General features: G+C 44.7%; 1 protein-coding gene across 1 annotated transcript; it reads left to right on the forward strand.

Annotated features, from left to right (window-relative positions):
- Positions 1-55: 55 nt before the first annotated feature.
- Positions 56-18,565, forward strand: MPHOSPH8 (M-phase phosphoprotein 8). The gene is made up of 14 exons (XM_069969801.1): positions 56-312; positions 6,586-6,741; positions 7,104-7,886; positions 8,952-9,048; positions 11,024-11,281; positions 11,393-11,524; positions 11,655-11,743; positions 12,228-12,368; positions 12,618-12,704; positions 14,507-14,658; positions 14,969-15,123; positions 16,176-16,303; positions 18,085-18,168; positions 18,422-18,565. The coding sequence occupies exons 1-14, from the start codon at positions 148-150 to the stop codon at positions 18,461-18,463; spliced, it is 2,469 nt and encodes an 822-aa protein (XP_069825902.1). The 5' UTR covers positions 56-147; the 3' UTR covers positions 18,464-18,565.
- Positions 18,566-19,210: the final 645 nt, after the last annotated feature.

A 19,210-nucleotide genomic window follows, 5' to 3' on the forward strand; every position in this document is an offset into this window, starting at 1 on the left:
CTTCCATTGGATGGCACGGCTAATCCCGCCCCTCTCTTCGATCTGCTCTGTGATTGGTGGAGAGCTCCAGCCTATCGGGACGTCCCTGGGAGGTGTGTGTGGCGCAGGAGGATTTTCCCCGTTGTCGTCTGCCTGACTCGAGCCATCATGGCGGAGTTTGCGGGACCCGACGGCAGCGGTGCAGCCAGCGAGGGGGGCGAGCTGGAGACCACCGGAGAGGGGGCTACCGACATGGAGGGGGCGGAGAGCGAGCCGGAGGACGAGGAGGACGTGTTTGAGGTGGAGAGTATCCTGGACTCCAAGACAGAAGGGGTGAGTGAGGATGTGGGGGTCCCCTGCACTGGGGGGATGAGTGGGCCTGGGTTTATTCCTTTAGGACTACAACCCCCATCATTCCCTGCAGGTTATACGGTTCTTAAAGGGGAAATTAAAGGTGTCCAGGATGTGTGGAGTGTTTACATTCATGGCTGCAGGGCTGTGTTCACACTTGTATACAGTATTATATTTTCATTCTGAGCATGCATATCTATGGCACAGGAGCCAATATATAGTGACTGTCTAGCTGTTGCAAAACTACAACTCCCATCATGCCCTGACAGCCTTCGGCTGTCAGGGCATGATGGGAGTTGTAGTTTTGCAACTGCCGTTGCCCATAGTAACCAATCAGAATCCAACCTTCATTTTTCAGAGGCAATCTGATTGGTTGCTACGAGCAACAGCTCCTCTGCACATACACAGCTGCGATCGATTGCTTTAAAGGGAACCCGTCACCATGAAAATGCTACCTAAGCTATCGCCATCATGTTATAGAGCAGAAGAAGCTGAGCGGATTGATCTATATATCTTTATGGGAAAAGATTCAGTATAACTTGCAATCTGTGATCTTTCCAGTCTTAAGAGTCCAGTCCTTGAGTGACTCCGCCCACTGGACTCCTTATCACAGAATGATCAGGGATTTTAATGAACATGTTACAAGTTATACTGAATCTTTTCCCATAAAGGTATATATCAATCTGCTCAGCTCTTCCTGCTCTATAACATGATGGTGATAGAGGAGATAGTCTTGTCTTGGTGACAGGTTCACTTTAAAGTGACTGTACCAACAGGCCCAGGCTGAAGGCGGGCCGACCCACCCCCAGTGGGAGGAAACCCTAGCCCCTCTATGATAGGGTTCTATTTATTCTAATGGAGTCACGTCATGGAGAGGCTGGAGTTTCTTCCCACTAAGGGTGGGTCGGCCCGCCTCCAGTGCTTCAGCCTGGGCCTGGTGGTACAGTCACTTTAAGGCATAGGGTGTTGTGTGAAGGTCTCGTTTGGTGACACACAGATATACAACATCACTGCAGCATGTGTCTACAGGGGGAGATGAGGGAATCTGCAGTAAAGCCCCTGTTAGGCTGGGTTCACACTACATTTTTGCAATCCATTTTTTTGCAAAAAAAGGATCAAAACAGATTTTTTTTTTTATAATGGATTTCAATGGAAAAAAGGATCAAAACAGATGCACCCGTTTTTTCCATCAGTTTTTGATCCGTCTTTTGCGAAAAACAGGTGGAAAAAAATGTACTGTGAACCCAGCCTAACACGGGCCGATCAGGAGGAGCACGCAGGGGCCAACCTGTCAGATCAGTGCTTGCTTGCTCCTTGTTCCCCGCTCGCTGCTGGTGTTATTACCGATTTGCGATTACCGATAGCGAGTGGGTAAGGGGCCTATTTTACGGAGTGATAATTGGCTGATCATTTATTTAGGTGCAAACCTAAAATCTTCGGGCACCCACCGAGCAGCGGGCGACCGACGATTTAAAAAGTCGTACTTTACCTATCCAGACTTCAGGGCTTCTCCTGTGCTCCTTCTCCCCGGGTCTCGCACGCAGCAGCAGCTTCAAAGCGGCCTGTCTGAGCTGACAAACCGCTCAGCCAATCACTGACCAGGACTGCCGCGGCCAGTGATTGGCTGAGCGGTCTGTCAGCTCAGACAGGCCGCTCTGAAGCTGCTGCTGCACGCGGGGCCAGGAGGAAGAAGGAGCGCAGGAGAAGACCTGCAACATGGTTAGGTAATGTATGGTGTTTAAACAAGGGCTGCAAGGACATCGGTAACAACGTCCCTGCAGCCCTCGCTAAACGATTATCGAGCCGTGTAATAGGCCCAGTAAACGAGCGCCAATCTAGCATTGTTGATCGGGCCCCCATCGGCCCGTGGAATAGGACCCTAAGCTAAGGGGGGGGGGGAGAGGCACGGGAGCTGTAGGAGGGATTCCCTGGATGAGACGACCTTTAGGTTGTCCGGGGAGCCCATAGGAGATAGTGGCTGTCTGCTGCCACCACTCTGTAACAATTGGTGTAATAGCCGAACCTACTAAATCAGCCATCGATTCATTTAGTCTTGTGAAAGCTTTCCAGGTGTTCAGCTTCTCTGGACTGTATCACACCAGGCTTCTCCAGGGAAGCAGAACACTTAGAAGGTCAAACAACTGTTGCAAAAATCAATCAATCAATGGCCGTTGTAATCCATTTGGGATCCCGTTCATTACAGCCACGGTGTGTTCCCACTATATAGATACCTGAGTGGTGAAATCCCCTCGAGTTCGGGTATCTATGGAGATGGAACACACCGACTTCCTGACAGGTACACAATAAGCACAGTGACTTATAGGACTGAATGTGTCGGCGTCTGATTCATCAGGTTTAGGAAATCTTACTGTAGGGACTAGTGCGGAACTAGTGTGGTGCTGCCCCCTAGGGACCAGGACATGAAGCTTTATCCTGCACAGCTGGGTGGCATAGCAGTACACTAGCACTGTGCACTTATTATCGTCATAGGGAGGTAGGTGGTAGGGTGGGGCTCTCATAGACATCTAATACACCGTCCTGCTGCTCTGGGGGTCAGCAACCATCTTCCTCTGCAGCATGATGGAGGCCAATGTGTAGGTAACATCACCACGTCTGTACTATGAGCGCTCTGTGGTCACATTTTGGTGGGATCTGTACTAGAGATTAGAGAACCTCAAGCACGCTTGGTTTTGTCCGAACCCCAACTCTCTGTATTTGGATGCAGCCCTAGGGCTGTCTGGAAAACGTGGATACAGTCATAGGCCATAGGCTGCATCCATGTTATCCAGGGTCCCTAGGGCTGCATCCAACTTGTGCAGCCACCGTTACTTACATGCCGCACGCTTGGGTTAGCTCAGCTCTAATCTGTACCTGTTAGGCGCTTCCTATCAAAGGGGCTATTTAGGGTTACAAAATTGATAGGTTTTTTTTAAGCCCCTATTACACGGGGCAACGGAGAGTAGCAAACAAGCGTTGTCAGCGCTCCCTTGCTCCTTGTTTCCCCGCTCGCTGCCAGTGCTATTACACGCGTTGGCAGTGAGCTGGTGAGTACATCGTTCATGTCGGCTGATCGTCTAGTGCACACACTGCAGCTTCTATAGCAGGGGTGTCAAACTCAGGTTCTCCAGCTGTTGCAAAACTACAATTCCCATCATGCCTGGACAGCCAAAGCTTTGTCTTATAACAGCTGGAGGGCCTGAGTTTGAACCCAGTGTTATATAGTATTTATAAGCGCTCTGTACCTGTACTATTAGGTGGAGGTACAAGCACTTGTACACATTACAGAGCCCCTTCAAATAGCCGATCAGTATGAGTCGGACCCCTGCTGATCTTATTGATGATCTTGTGAAGCCTGAATAACCTGGCCGCTGCAGGGTCCAGTCCTGTGACTATGCAGTGCTGTTTCCCATGCAAAACCTTTGTGGTGAACACAACGCTGCTTCCTTCTCATGGGAAGGGATTTTGCTGTTGGCACAAGCGCTGCAATTCTCCTGACCTGGAAAGCAGTGTCTGCCGATAGCAGTAGTGGATGTGTACAGTCACATAGGTGTAATAAGATAGATGGGCAGGGTTTTAGGAAACGCTTTATCCTTTGTGGTGGAACCATGTTTGCTCCAGGGTATCGGTTATCCGCCTGGAGTCCAGTCTCATCTAGATTGGATACAGTTGCGTCAGACTACCAGCCGGATTAGTGCGGAATGGAAAGTTTTTAACACTGTGTATTGCGTGGAACTGCAGTTCCCAGTGTTTTCTAGCAGCCATGCCATGTCCCGCTAGGCATGATGCCAGAAAATCTTTATAAAGTACAACCTGTAGCTCTTGGCTGTGTAACTAAGGCTGGGTTCACACTACGTTTTTGCAATCCGTTTTTTGCAACAAAACAAAATAACAAAAAACGGATGCAAATGTGCATCCATTTTGATCCGTTTTTCTATTGACTTCCATTATTAAAAAAGGATCAAAACAGATGCACAGTTGCATCCGTTTTTTTTTTCAGCAGTTTTTCATCCGTTTTTTGCAAAAAACGGATTGCAAAAACGTAGTGTGAACCCAGCCTTAGCTGGTGCAAGATGAGGGTTGCAGTATAACTGCAGCTGGCGAACCATGGGGTGAAAGGTATGGGAATAAAAATAACACTATAAGGGTATAAACCCACACACCGTATACGCAGCGTATTTACTGCTGCGATACGCAGCAAATACGCAGCATATACGGTGTGTGTGTGTTTATACCCTTAGGGTGGTATTACACGAAGCGATTTTTTTCAATTAACGATTAACGATAAACGATCTCCAACGATCGCAATAGCGGTTGCCTAATAATCGTTCGTTTTACTACACGGAAAGATTATCGGTTATATTGGAGCAACAAAATTCAAGAACACTCCCCTTTCAATTTGCGAATGAACAGGGAACGGCTAACGACATCTTATTCAAACGAACGATGTGCGAACGATGTGTAAAAGACAAACGATAAAAATAGATTCAAAACCTATTAAACGACCAACGACCAATCGTTCGTCGTTTAATCGTTGTCTACTATTACACTTAAAGATAATCGTTCAAATACGACCGATTGAACGATTATTCGAACGATAATCGCTTCGTGTAATACCACCCTTAGGCAAAGGTGTCACTCACAGCTGGCCGGGCATGATAGGAGTTGTCGTTTTTTAACCCCTGCTATAATACATTGCAGCAAACCCTATCCAGACGCCATCTTATATATATGCCCTCCATGTCCCATCCAGGCTGCATACAGTGCCGGGCACTGGATTGTCTCCCCCCTCCCTATACACAGAGGTGTCTTGTCTCCTTATTCTGCATGACTCCTATGTTTTCAGTGCACACACTCCGGTGGTGATAAGAGGGGAGGGGGGGTGTCCATCCTGCCGTGTTACGTGCTGCACAGACATCTAACAAGGAGTCATTTGTTGGGCAGGACACATACTTGGCAGGAGTAGCCATGACTGGTCAGGGTAAGGGGGGGGGGGGCACAGAGTTAGTTGTGAATAGTGCACGATTCCTGCTATAGTGATATATTTAGATGCCATTTTCCTCCTGTCACTTTTACCTGTTTTAGTCTGTGTTCACACATGCAGAAATGCAATGAAAAAGCTATGTGAGTGCATCATACAATTGCAGTAACACCCCTGTAATAAGAGAATATATGATGTAACTTCACGATCTATGGGCCACAACAAATCTGACGACAACCACACGTGATGCAGCCGTCCTCCTGGCGTCTTTGCTGCTATAGAAAGCACTGAGCCCAGGAAAGTATTGTGAGCATTGTGCATATTCATGAGGTGGTGACCCCCCATCCCTCACTGATGGATAACTTCCTGCTAGCGCCGTGTATATAGGTGTCAGAGGCGGGGGAGTGATCTAGTGTCATGGATAGTATAAAAAGGCAGCTCAGCATCTCTTATAGTAGGTTATGCTGCCCTCCGAGCAGGGACAGAGAGGCCTGTATGTTATGGGAGACAGAGCAGCACTGTTATGTCACCCAGCTGCTGGCTATTAACATGCAGAGCCCTACGCAGCTGGCGGGAACCTGCAAACTACTCTCCTTGTCAGAGCCACTAGATATTGCTGCCTCCCCTCCGCTTCCCTCCTCTGGGCCGTTGTATTCTCCTCCCTCTTCCTTTTTCCCCTCCTGTGTATAATCTCAGTCTGCAGATGTCCTAATTCATTTTAGTTACACGTGGGAAATGGCCCTGTCTTGTGCTGGATCAATGCAACACGTCACATGGTTCACAGTACAGTCATGTCCGCCACGTTCGTATAATGGATATATGTGCACAGATATCACAAGGAACGCTTACACTACTAGAGAATCTTGGCATGTGACAGTGACCGAACAAAATGTATTGCTAGGAGTTGGAGACTATGGACCCCCTGCAATTTTGTTACTGAAGAGACCGAACTCCTATACAGATTTTCTCTCTAATGTAGAACGTCACAAACATTTTTGTCACTGTTCACACATAGCATTTATAAGCCAAAATTATACTGAACTGCAATACCACTGCCAGCCTGTAGACAGGTGTGCGGCGCTGCTTTTGGTAGAAAGAAATTATGTTTTTCTAATCTTGTCCTGGAGAACCCCTTACTTGGCTGCATTGTTGAATAAGCTCTGTGGCCCCTGGATTTTCAGGGTTGGGGGAAGGGAGGTCACATGACCGAGTGGTATGTAAGATGGGAGAACTTTTTTTTTTTTTTTTTTTTTTAACCTTTTTCTCTTTTCCCACAGGGGGAAGTGCTGTACCGTGTCCGATGGAAGGGATATGATTCTGAGGGGGATACTTGGGAACCAGAGGCCCATCTGGATGACTGTAAAGAAGTCCTTCTTGAATTTAGACGGAAACAAGCAGAAATCAAGCAAAAAGCTGTTAAGAAGGAAGCGCTGGTAAATATCCTTCTATAATGCACATTATGGGCAATGTTGTTCTGGTGAATGAATATTATTTGGTTATTTATACTGCCGTATGATGGTAGATGGGTGTGGGGCATGTTAATGGTCTTAGTAGATCTATAATAGAATGGATCTCCAGTGGCGGACCTCATATGATCTGCCGGATTAGTTGTCTTATATAGCAGAGGCTTGTTTTCAGCAGATGTATGTTTGTTTGTTTTTTTGGATATTGGTTTGTTCTGGTACTGTTATATAGACTGTATTTAGTGATGGTATAGAGTACTTGGGCTTGTACTGTTGTAGTTGATACTGCAGATGAGACCTGACTTATTTTTGCTTTACACCTCATTCAATAGCCAAAATTCAGCGACCTCTTTGATGCGGAATCTGACGGTGACTCCACACATGACACTAAAGATGAGGCTAACCAGAAAAAGAAGAAGAAATCTAAGGAAGAAGACGAAAAGAAGCTACAGGAGGACTTGAAAAAGAAGACAAAATCAGGAAAAAGCAAGGAAAAGTCAAAGGGTGAGGCAGAACCATCCGAAACCCAACTTATCGACTCAAAGCCAAAGAAAAGGTTGTCAGAAAGCACAGAGGACCTGAGTAGCAAGAAGCCAAAAAAGGAAGAGCATAAGAAATCCAAGAAGGAGGACAATAAGGAGAGTAAAGTGAAGACTAAGGAGGAACATAAAGAGAAAAAAGTCAAAAAAGTGCACGAAGTGGAGCAGACTGAAAAGAGAGACTCTCCAGAACCTGAGGAGAATACTGAGACTATAGGCAGTGAGATCCCTGTGGAGGAGGGGGAGAAGCCGGCTCAGGAAGAGGCTCCAAAAAGCCACGACATGGTGGTTGATGCTCCAGCGGATAAGACCATTGTAGGGACTGTGGATATGATGGAGACCGATGAACCAAAACTAAAAAAGAAGAAAAAGAAACACAAGAAAAAAGCCGATGACACAAAGGCCTTGTTTATGGATGAAACCCACATGGAGAAAAAGAGTCTCCTGAAAAAACAGAAGTCTCTCGATAAGGTTAAGGAGCCAACTTTTGCAGAGAAGCTGCCGGCCCCGATCCCAAAAATCTCTAGACTGAGTAGTGAAGACAAGACCCGGAAATCTGTGGAGTCCTTGATAGAGGTATGTGTCTTGCTGTCATTGTTACCATCATTATTAAAGGGGAGTTTGTGTCTGAATCATTGATGGGTGGTGCGACTCTGACTGGCACAGACACTGCCCCGAGTGCCACCCACATGACTTCTCCTATGATGTCTCCTGCGCCTCGTTTCTCTCCACAGGTTATCCAGTATCTCGAGCACCTTAATATACAACCTTCACAGAGTACTTTTATAATAATGATAAATAATAATGCTTGTATTTGTATAGCACTGACTGATTCCACAGCACTTTACATAGTTTGTCCCTATTAGGGCTCACAGTCTAAATTCGCCTATCTTATGTTTTGGGTGTGGGAGAAAACCAAAGTACCTGGAGGAAACCCACACAAACATGGAGAGAACATACAAATACTTTCTAAGGGTCTGTTCTAACGTACAGACTCGCAGCATAAATCTGTCTGCGAGTCTGTCAGGTCCTGGCAGATCAGTGTCACTACATACTCGCAGCTGTCTGAACGACCACTGCATGTATGTAATTCTGCCGGCCCCTTAACCCCTTCTGCTTCCGTCCGGCTCCCGCTCTGTATACATTACCTGTCTCCTTGCTGCACGGGGTCCCGCTGTCCTGCTCTCCCGCCCGGCCAATCAGTGGCTGCGGCTGGGCAACACACCGATTGGCCGGGTGGGAGAGCAGTACGCCGGGACCCTGTGCAGCAAGGAGAGGTAATGTATACAGAGCGGGAGCCGGGCGGCAGCAGAAGGGGTTAAGGGGCCGGCAGAATTACATACATGCAGTGGTTGTATAGACAGCTGCGAGTATGTAGTGACAGTGAACTGCCAGGACCTGACAGACTCGCAGCCAGATTTACGCTGCAAGTCTGTACGTGTGAACTGACCCTTAGAGTATAATTCTACTATATACTTTTTTTTTTTTTTTACTCAAATACCAATTTCTGTCCAGATTGTGATAGTCAGCACTTGCTTCCGTGTGTGTCTTTTTCAATGCAGTCCAATCTATGGGCTTTTCATGGTGCAAAAAGTGTAATTTCTTGTCGGACTTTGATTGTCTGCTTCGTGTCTTCTTCAGAATAAAGAAGCAAAAAAATGGGAGCCGTCCAAAGACAAGCTGAAAAAGAAGCATGATGCTGAAAAAGAGGCAAGAAAGGATGCAAAGGTGGTAAAACGTGAGTTTACAGCCAGCAGGTATCCTGATATGTGTTCAGTTTTGATTTTTCTTTAAAGGAGTCGAGTGGATTATAAAATCTGGTGGAGTGGAAATTGATTGCAATTACAAACTTACCTCTTCCTGTGAGTGGTGGGACGGGCCTCTGGACCCCCTCTGGAAGGCATTTTCCCCCCGAGTTGTGATGACATTGCGACTTGGGGGGGGGGGGGGGGGATTGGACAGCCTGTCCCGGCTGGTGGACTGGCCACTCAGCCAATTAATGACTACCCCAGTCACTGACTAGCTGAGCGGCCAGTCCATCAGCCGGGTCATGACGTGTCAGTTTCGGAGTTCCCATAGCCCGGCCATTGTCCCGCGGCCAATCCAGAGTCTGTTTTTGAAAAAGAAACTTGTAATACAACCAAATATTTTATTGAATAAATAAGTCCTAATAACCAAACGCATAATATTTTTATAGTTATGTAAAATAAAGCAGTGTGTGAATCATGTGTTTCAGTATGAAAATACAGAAGCATGTGAAGCAAAAGCAGCCCACATAGTAGCATGAAATATGCAAGATAAATCAAACAGCAGATGTATAATCTCCATGCAAACTATCAGACAGCAGATACGTATTCAGTAGATACTTGGCATTAGCAGTAAGGAAGCAGACATCTATTTGTTTATTCCCCTTGAGAAAGTGAAACACTACCCTTTATATGCCCTAGAGATGTTTCTCTGTTTTAACCAGGGCAAAATATCCCATAGGCCTTTGTGCACCCAATTCTCTTATCAACTGAGCAGCTTGTGTGCATGTGATAAGTTTAGACTCTTAAGGTCTCCATAGACCTTCAGTAACTAGTGATCTCTTCTGTCCTCCCTATACACAGGAACATCTTGTGTTCTCTATGGGGGGGAGTGGTAAGCTGTAGCCAGGCTGCTTCTGTCTCCGAGAAGGGCTCAGGCAAGGGACGCTGTGCAGTAGATGGCTGCATGTAACCATGGGTTAGGCCTGTGTATCGCTTACACTCAATAGATTAGATACAGCATCAGTTATTTAAAGGGGAAGTGCAGGAAAAATAATTATAAGATGTTATTGCCCAACAAAAGTTATGAAAATTACTAATAGACACTTATTATGGGAGATGCACCTATAGTGCATTTTCCCTACACTTACTACAGCGTGTTCAGGTCTCTGTAAAGTTGATGTCATGTCACATAAACTGCCAGTCTGTCCCACCGCTGCAGCAGGTGTTGGCAGCTTATGTGACGTGACGTCACCAACTTTAGAGACCTGAACACGCCATGCTGTAGTAAGTGCAGGGAAAATGACCTATAGGTGCGTTTTCCATAATAAGTGTCTATTAGTAATTTTCATAACTTTTGTTGGGCAATAACGTATCTTAAAATTATTTTGCATTGTTTATATGCCTTCTGCACATATTCATCTAAAAGCACATGAAATGACACTAACACTCAGACATGACAGACATAACAGAGACACAGATGTTGATCATAAGACTGTCATAGAAAGCAACGAGAGATCATTTGATTACATATTCAAAGTGGTGTCGGCTCTCATCGTTTGCTCAGGTCTTGAGGATAGTATGAAGAAATCAACATAAAGCTGTTTATTAAGAAACAAAAACTTCTGTTTAACCGTAGTCCCACCAGAGACGTAATTATTGCTGTGTATAGTCTGCTGCTATATTCGTGGACATATGAAATCTCCCAGCATTCCCTGCTTGTTCAGTGTATAAACAGAAAATGTATGATGTATAGTGTAGTATATTTACTGTACAGTCATCTGATCAAGATGTAATGTGTCTCTGCAATATAGCAGCTACAATGTTCATTGAGTGCAGCTCCGGGCAGTAATACAGCATGTCACTTGGGACATTTCCTCTGTTGGTTTTTATCATGAAAGCTTTTGTTTTCTTATGACAATTGTTTGTGAAAGTAAAATTCATGGCTTGCTTAAATGTATGAATTAGATCTCAAGGAGCAGAAAGTGGTGCACGATGCCTTCACCATATCAGCCGAAGACCGGGAGGAGTGCATGGAGAGTGCAAAGAAAAAGGAAGAGACAACCTTCGAGTACAGACTTCCAGAAGACTATAGGATGAAGGACATGAAATCTGCTTTCAAAGACAGGAGAAGTACACAAGATGAGGCTGATTCCTGGACATTTGCAGCATCAGAAGGCGACCAGGAGGTCATGGACACCATGTGTCACCCACAGGAGGGCTCAGGTATGCTGCTTGTCTTCCCAGGCTTAGAAATTGCAAACCAGCCATTGTTTTATACTTGTTACACCCCCTATTTCATACCAGGGCTTTAATGGTATATAATATGTATTGCAGGAGCTCTGGACAGCAGGTCCAATGTAGTGGGACTGGGAATGGACCTGCAGTTAGAGTGGATGACGCTGGAGGATTTTCAAAGGCACCTTGATGGATCGGATGAAATTATCCCAAAGGACCCAATATCAAATAGTATGTGTTACCTATAGTATATCACTAATAAGATTCAAAACCATTGTTTTTATATTGGTGATCTGGAGCATGTAAGTGGCATGGTTATGTGGTCGTAAATTTACATAGTAATATTTTTATCCTTTAACAGTTGCCCTGAAGGAAGCCATAAAAAATGGCGACTACTTGACTGTGAAATATGCACTTAATTCCAAAGAAGAGTATAACTTGGACCAAGAGGTAAGATGCGTGATTGTCTTTGGCCATCCATCGTGTTGTTTGTTGTTATAGAGATGATAAGGCTGGGAACCATGATTTGTGGTGAGATAGAGCTATCATTACACAGCTTTCAGTCTCAGCGTTTCATAATGGGGGTGAAAGTCACATGGCGATCAATTATCATGACATTGACCTAATCATTGCAGTTGTCTAACGCTGTTTGTGACTTGTTGGGAAATGTTGAGGTCAGTGGTGATGGCGCTGTATTTTTGCTATTTGCCATTAACCATGTGTCACCATGTAGGTTTACTCCAGTAAGGAAGACTGACCGATGTCTAGCTTAGGTCATTGGGAGACACAAAGGACACTGCATATAGGCCGGTACCACTAAGGGGCAACACTGAGGCTATACACTAAGCTGGGCAATTCAGTTTTCTTATTTTATTTTCTTCCTTGAGGGAATAAAATCCACACAATGTGAATTGTAGCCTGTTTGCCTCTGTAGGATGCCAGCGGGATGACTTTAGTGATGATGGCTGCGGCTGCTGGGCAGGATGACATGCTGAGGCTTCTGATAAAGAAAGGAGCTAAAATCAATGCCAGACAAAGGAACGGGACGACTGCCCTAATTCATGCAACAGAAAAGGTTGGTATGGTTTTACTTGGATGACAGAATACCAGTAATGATCTCGGTGAACAAGAAAGGTTGACTTGTACTCAGTGAGTTTTTCAGTGGTATTAATATACATAAAATGTATCAACCTGTATAGAAAATGCTTGACCACAAAGATACAAAAATCTTTATTGTATACATATGCGTGTATCTGTCTGTCTGTCTGTCTGTCTATCACTGTATAAGTAAATAATTGACACGTTTGTCTCCTTCCTCCTCTAGAATCACCTGACCACAGTAGCTCTGCTATTGGAGGCTGGTGCTTTTGTGAATTTACAGCAAACGACTGGAGAGACGGCTCTGATGAAGGTAGAAAACACTTATGACCTTTTGAAGGCTGCAGGGGTTATCCAGCGCTACAAAAACATGGCCACTTTTCCCCCTCTCTTGTCTCCAGTTCAGGTGTTGTTTGCAATTAAGCCCTATTTACTTCAATTGAACAGAATTTGAAACCCCACCCAATCTGGAAAGAGAGGGGAAAAGTAACCGTGTTTTTGTAGCGCTATGCTCCAGGGATCTGTCAGCTCTCCTGACCTCTCTATTAGTAAAGTTTATCTGTGTTAGTAAAATGTTGTATTCTCTATTAAATAATTGAAGAGAACCTTTCCTTAGACCTCCTACAGTGTGATGTTCCTCCGTTATACCTCCTGGAAATATCTAAACACTGTGTCACTATTCCCATTAGCAATACCTTATGGCCTGACCCCACTAGCACAGAATGTGTGCAGGGACACGCTAGTTTCTTTCCACAATGCAGAAATCATTATTACAGCTCAGAACAGTCAGATGGCTTGTACTTGGGGTCCATTTACACAGAAAGATTATCTGCCAAAGATTTGAGGCCAAAGCCAAAAATGGATTTGAGAAGGAGAAATATCAGGCTTTCCTTTATGACCTGATCTCTGTTTATAGTCTGTTCCTGGCTTTGGCTCGAAATCTTTGGCAGATAATCTTTCTGTGTAAATGGACTCCTAAAGGGGTAGTGCGGCGGTAAAGAATTATTCACAGACTAACACACATTACAAAGTTATACAACTTTGTAATGTATGTTATGTCTGTGAATGGCCCCCTTCCCTGTGTCCCACCACCCCCGCCCGTGTACCCGGAAGTGTGGTGCGCTATACATACCTGTCACGTGCCGACTCGTCTCCGATCTTCAGCGAGTGGCGTCTTCTTCGGGCGGACGACGAACAGCTCCGACTGTCCCGAATGCCGGCCGCCCTCTGCAGCGTCATCTGAGCACAGTTGTGACGCGGCGGAGGGGGGACGGGCGGCGACTCGTCCGTCCGTCCGAAGATGACGTTCGGCACAAGATGGCGGACGGCCCTCGACACGATCGGGTAATGTATAATGCACCACACTTCCGGGTACATGGGTGGGGGTGGTGGGACACAGGGAACGGGGCGATTCACAGACATACTTTGTATACTTTGTAATGTGTGTTATTCTGTGAATAATTTCTGAGCGCCGCACTACCCCTTTAAAGAGAACCTATCTATCTACTGCCCCTAATGTGTCTCTATAAGAGTACCTAAATCTAACTATAAAGATACAGACTGCCTTTGCAGTCTGTATCTAATACTTTGCCTGATCCTCTGTTCCCTGGCTGTATCGGCAGGCGCCGCCATCTTGATGACGTCACTGCGTTCCACCGCGGGAATGCAGTGATGTCACCAAGATGGCGGCGCCCACCGGAACAGCCAGGGAACAGAGGATGAGGCAAAGTATTAGATACAGACGGCAAAGACAGTCTGTATCTTTATAGTGAGATTAAGGGACACATTAGGGACACAGTAATACACAGCGATCATGGGATCCTATCCCGCCACTCTGCATGCCGGGAAGCTGAAAACAGCCGGCACGAGACAGGAAAGTAAAAAGTGGATAATTTAAAAACGTGGCCGTAAAAATAATTAATTATATTTACAAATATTAATAAAATAATTATTTACATCTAATTAGGGAATAAAATGTTCAATTTTCGTCCATGATTGGTTCTCCAATTTTCGTCCATGATGCCTTTTTTTTTACGTTGCAGAAACTCCTGTTATAAAGATGTTGTTTTAATGTCCCTATGCAGCAGAATCATTCTTCTCCTCTTGTCTTTCTAGGCTTGTAAGAAAGGAAATGTTGATGCCGTGCGACTCTTGATAGAACATGGTGCCGACTGCAATATACTGACAAAACACCAGAGCAATGCTTTACAGTTTGCTAAACAGAGTGATAATGTGGTCTATGAGTTGCTCAATGGCCACTTGCAAAAGTTAGTATCAGTTTAGTTTTTGGCATTGTCACATTGGGGGAAGGGGGTCAGTATTCTACTTAGCGGGCTTCCGAATGTCATAGTGAACATAGCTCCTGTGTTGGAGCCCCTTTAATTTCCTAACCTTACATTTTCCCATAGCTGTACTCTAAAACTGTGCTCCAGGCCCTTCAGCTATTGGACAGACATGTCTACTATGCCTGGATATTTCATTGCTAGATCTAGATATACATGTACCTTGTAATACTCTGCAATCCCTTTACCCCTTTTGTTTTTCCATTCTTTTGTCTAATGTGAATTCTCTTCTCAGGCTCTCCAGGGTGGTAGAAGACGCTATAAAAGACTACTTTGAGGCCCGCGTGTCAGTGCTTGAGCCCATCTTCCCAATTGCCTGTCACAGGCTTTGCGAGGGACCAGATTTTTCTTTAGATTTCAATTATAAATCCCCGTTTAACATACCTGAAGGTAAAGTCCTTTTCTTTGTTTGTTTAATATATTTAACATTATCATATTCTCATATAAAATGTCCTCCGGATTGTAACAGAGGTATCTAGACTTGCCTGTCAATGTCAGTCGCCCATGCCATAGTATCACTAAAGAATGGAGTCGCTCAGTCTGTGATTAGGCGACATTGCTGAATTGATTTCCCAGACTGGAGGAACAATTTGGGCCAATCAGTTCTCCTATTACAGTCACTGGACCGGTAAATCAGGCTGATTTGGGGTCTCACTAGATAAATGATCACTGATTTACAGAGGCTTCTGGCAATTCTTGGATCTTGGATTTTCTGCTCTTTATTTTTAGGAGGCACAGGCTTAACCCCTTATGGATTAAACCTATGCTGGCATTTAAGACTTACATGGGAAAAATAATAATAATAATAATAATGCTATCACTACTATCACACTACTTACACCGGCCTTTACAGCTCACATGGACGTGACTAGTCACTACATACACTATTTGCCCTTTAGGTTTACTGCTGCATGACCTTTACTGGTACATGTGTTATTTGGTTAAGGCAAAGGTTTACTTAAAAGTTTAATATGTAGTTCAATTTTATTACTTAGGTAAGTAAAAGAAAAGGCAATACTTTCCATAGATGGTTAGTTATATAAAGTATAATAAATACATGTTTAACTTTGTTCAGTTGAAATGAGGCTGTAAGACACCATGAGCTTAGGTATACATTAAATACATATTAATGTGGCTTATTATACCTGGAACTAATCCACCTATTACACAGGCTGCCCAATCAGTTAAAGCTTTGTAATAAAGTCAGTGATCAGCTGAGGGACGAGCAGACGCTTGCTTGTCTGCTGATCACTCACTTATGGCATGTCAACAAATCTGCTATCAGATGCTCATGTGTCTGTCTAGCCACAGATATTGTGCCGTGTAATAGGCTCTGTACATGAGCTCAGCTCCCCTCTACAGGACACCTGGTTGATCTGTTTCGGTTACAGACCTGTTCTGCATGATGAATGACATTTTAATTTTTCTCTTTTTATTTTCAGAATCTGGAATTCTTTTGTTTGTTTTTCACGCAAACTTCTTTGGTAAGGAAGTGGTGGTTCGGCTCTGTGGGCCGTGCAGTGTCCAGGCTGTGGTGCTGAATGACAAGTTCCAGCTTCCAGTATTTTTGGTAGGTGAATGCTATAAATCATCATTCTACCCTTTTATGTTTTTTTTTTTTTTTTTTTTTTTTAAGCTAAAGCAAGAAGAGGATGCAGCAAGCTTTAGTACATCCCCCTCATTTATGTTTTATTCCTTTTTTTAAATCTTTCCCAGTTTTGGGTTAAAAAAAAAAACTGCATCAATAAGCTGCATAAGCAGTCTGTCATATCTCCTATGTTCTTTTATCTGAGGACAGCACACTATACAGGCAGGGATGGTGAACTCAAGGATATATAGTGTATTGTTGGGTTTAGTGGTTTTATTTTCAGGGGAATGTTTGGAAGTCCTGCTTCTTCCACCCACATACAGTGTGGGTGTATATAAGAGTGTTGCTATACAAAGAAGGCCGTTAGTCACTGTGTGGGAGTGGTATGGAGAGTTACTAGGCTTTGGAAGAGTTTACAAAGTTTCTTACATGAAAACTGCATCCCTGAGCTCAGCATTTCACATGAAGGGGACCTGACCATTGTTAAAGGGAATCTGTCAGCACTTTATCTGCTTCAGAGGTGCAGATTGTGAGGAAGGTATGTGTCTGTCATTTCTTTTTTTCTGTAGCTGCTGTACTTTTTCCACAATCTTTTCTGTAACTTGCGGCACAAGTGCCAAAGAGGAGTAATGGTGCCGCGTTCGTGCCGCACTTTGTCCCGCCTCCCAGCTTCACATGAATATTTATTTTAGTTTGGCTCCGGCTTCCTGGCGACGTCATCTCTCGATCTGCCCACGCCGCAGACGGCAACGGCCACCCGTGGCCATGTCATTTCTCGTATGCGCCCTGGCTGTGTGCGGCGCAAAGTTGTCGTCAGGAGCACGTGCGCCGCAGACAGCCAGGGCGCATGCGCAAAATGACATGGCTGCACACGGCCTTTGCCTTCTATGGCGCAGGCGCAGCAAGAGATTACGTGCCAGGAAACCGGAGTCAGCCTGCAATGAATATTCATGTGAAGCTGGGAGGAAGTAGTTGTGAGGCAGAGCGAAGTGCGTGCACTCTGTCTGCAACCTGATGACATCATCACAGGTCCTTACAGATAGAAGACACAAGCACACTTACATTCTATGGGCTGCACCCTAACATCTATAGGACCACAGCCACATTATTATAATCTGCCAATTTTCTTTTGCGGCAATTTTGCTCAAAATTGGCAGATTTATAGTAATTTGGGTAGAGTTAAATAACTGTTCTGGGGGCCCACATTGCCTCTTCCGGCCCTGCCGGCAGCTGCTGTGTCCGTACTATTACGACAGTTGCTGTAGCACATGTAAAGCAAGGACAGTATGTGCAGATGCTGTAGCTGAATGGCATTTATACTGTCCAAGGGTGTCTGCTTCTCTTCTCTCTCCCAGATGTCGCTGTACGCTCTCTCCCTTAATCCTGAACATCTCTTCTGATGCACAATTACTTAAGTATACAGTTGTCATTCAGAAGAGAAGCTCAGGAGCAGGGGAGAGAGCGTGCACTGGCAGAGTGAGAAGAGGAGCGCCAACATCCACAGTGTCATGCCCTTTGTATACAGCCCTATCCAGACAGCGGGGAAGACCATAGGCACACCCCAGACCAAACCATCACTGTGATGTCTCACGTTGGGTTGGTGTTATCACTGCATCACATAACTGTGCCAGAGAATGAGGGGAAGAGCCAGTTAGACCTGTTTAGCAGTAGCCAAGGCAAGTTTAATAAAGGCCTATGAAAATAATTTGTAAAACTCTTTTAAGTAGAACTCTGCCTGATTCTTTCTTTGTCTTGTTTTTCAGGAAGCTCACTTTATTTATTCCTTCAGTCCTGTCCCTGGCGCTAATAAACTTTTTATAAGACTATCTGAGGTACCCACTGCTAAGGTAAGTTGCTGTCACTTGTTTTGGGGTCACTTAGCTAGACAGTATACCACATGTATATTGCTTCCTGTGAACAGTGTGTCTGTGTGACCCAACTGTCCTTCTGCAGTTACGTACTCCCTTTATTAGTGTCTCCTAGACCTGAAATCCTTGGTCTTATTTGGACCGAATGAAACATAAATGAGTCACATTGTCACTGGTTTTCGCTAGGAGTGTACTGTCACACTGCATACTAATACTCCATTTCTTTCTTTAGGTGAAGCTGCTGATTTGTGCATACAGAGTACAGCTGCATTAACTGAAGAGCCACAGCGCCTTCCCTCCAGTTTGACTGAACCTTCCTGTATGACAGTAATAAAAAAGGGGCCAGGACTGCCCATCCCCCATGTTTTTACTAGAAGTACCATGTACAGTAGAATATTTTATTTGATGGTCATTCCCGTCATGGTTTCTGTGCTGTGGTTCACAATAGATTGTGTCATTACAGAGATCCCTGTACCACAGTACTCTTCTGTAATGAACCAAACATCTGTTATGAATGTTTTTTAATCCCTCTCTTTCATCCACTTTTGGAGACTAAAGCATATTTCCAAACTATTTGCTCCCTGCACGTTGGTCATGTGACTTGTTATCCGTGCTGCGCATCATGGAGTTTACCACCATTGTACAGACAGAAGTGTCACAGAAGTGTCATTCATGGACTGCGGAGGAAGCGTGACGACTCCATAAGACCCCAGGACGTCAATCTGTATATAGAAGGCGAATGCCCCGTTGGCTTTGCTGCTGCTGTGCAAGTGTAAAGGACATGTATACATAGTGAAAGATGAGTTCTCATCTTGGCCCTGTACCACTTCTAATGTCAAAGTATTTCCACAATGTGGAATAATGCATTATAGTGTCTGTATTTTGCAGCTTTCAATCTAATATAGAGGATGATATTTAAAGTTACATGTTATAACTAAGTAAACATTTTCTTCAAAACCGATTAATCTCTTACCTTTTGACATTACTTACAAAATGAGTTTTAACCTTTTGAAGAAGACGA

This window comes from Dendropsophus ebraccatus, chromosome 5, assembly GCF_027789765.1.
Source record: "Dendropsophus ebraccatus isolate aDenEbr1 chromosome 5, aDenEbr1.pat, whole genome shotgun sequence".
Lineage (NCBI taxonomy): Eukaryota > Metazoa > Chordata > Amphibia > Anura > Hylidae > Dendropsophus > Dendropsophus ebraccatus.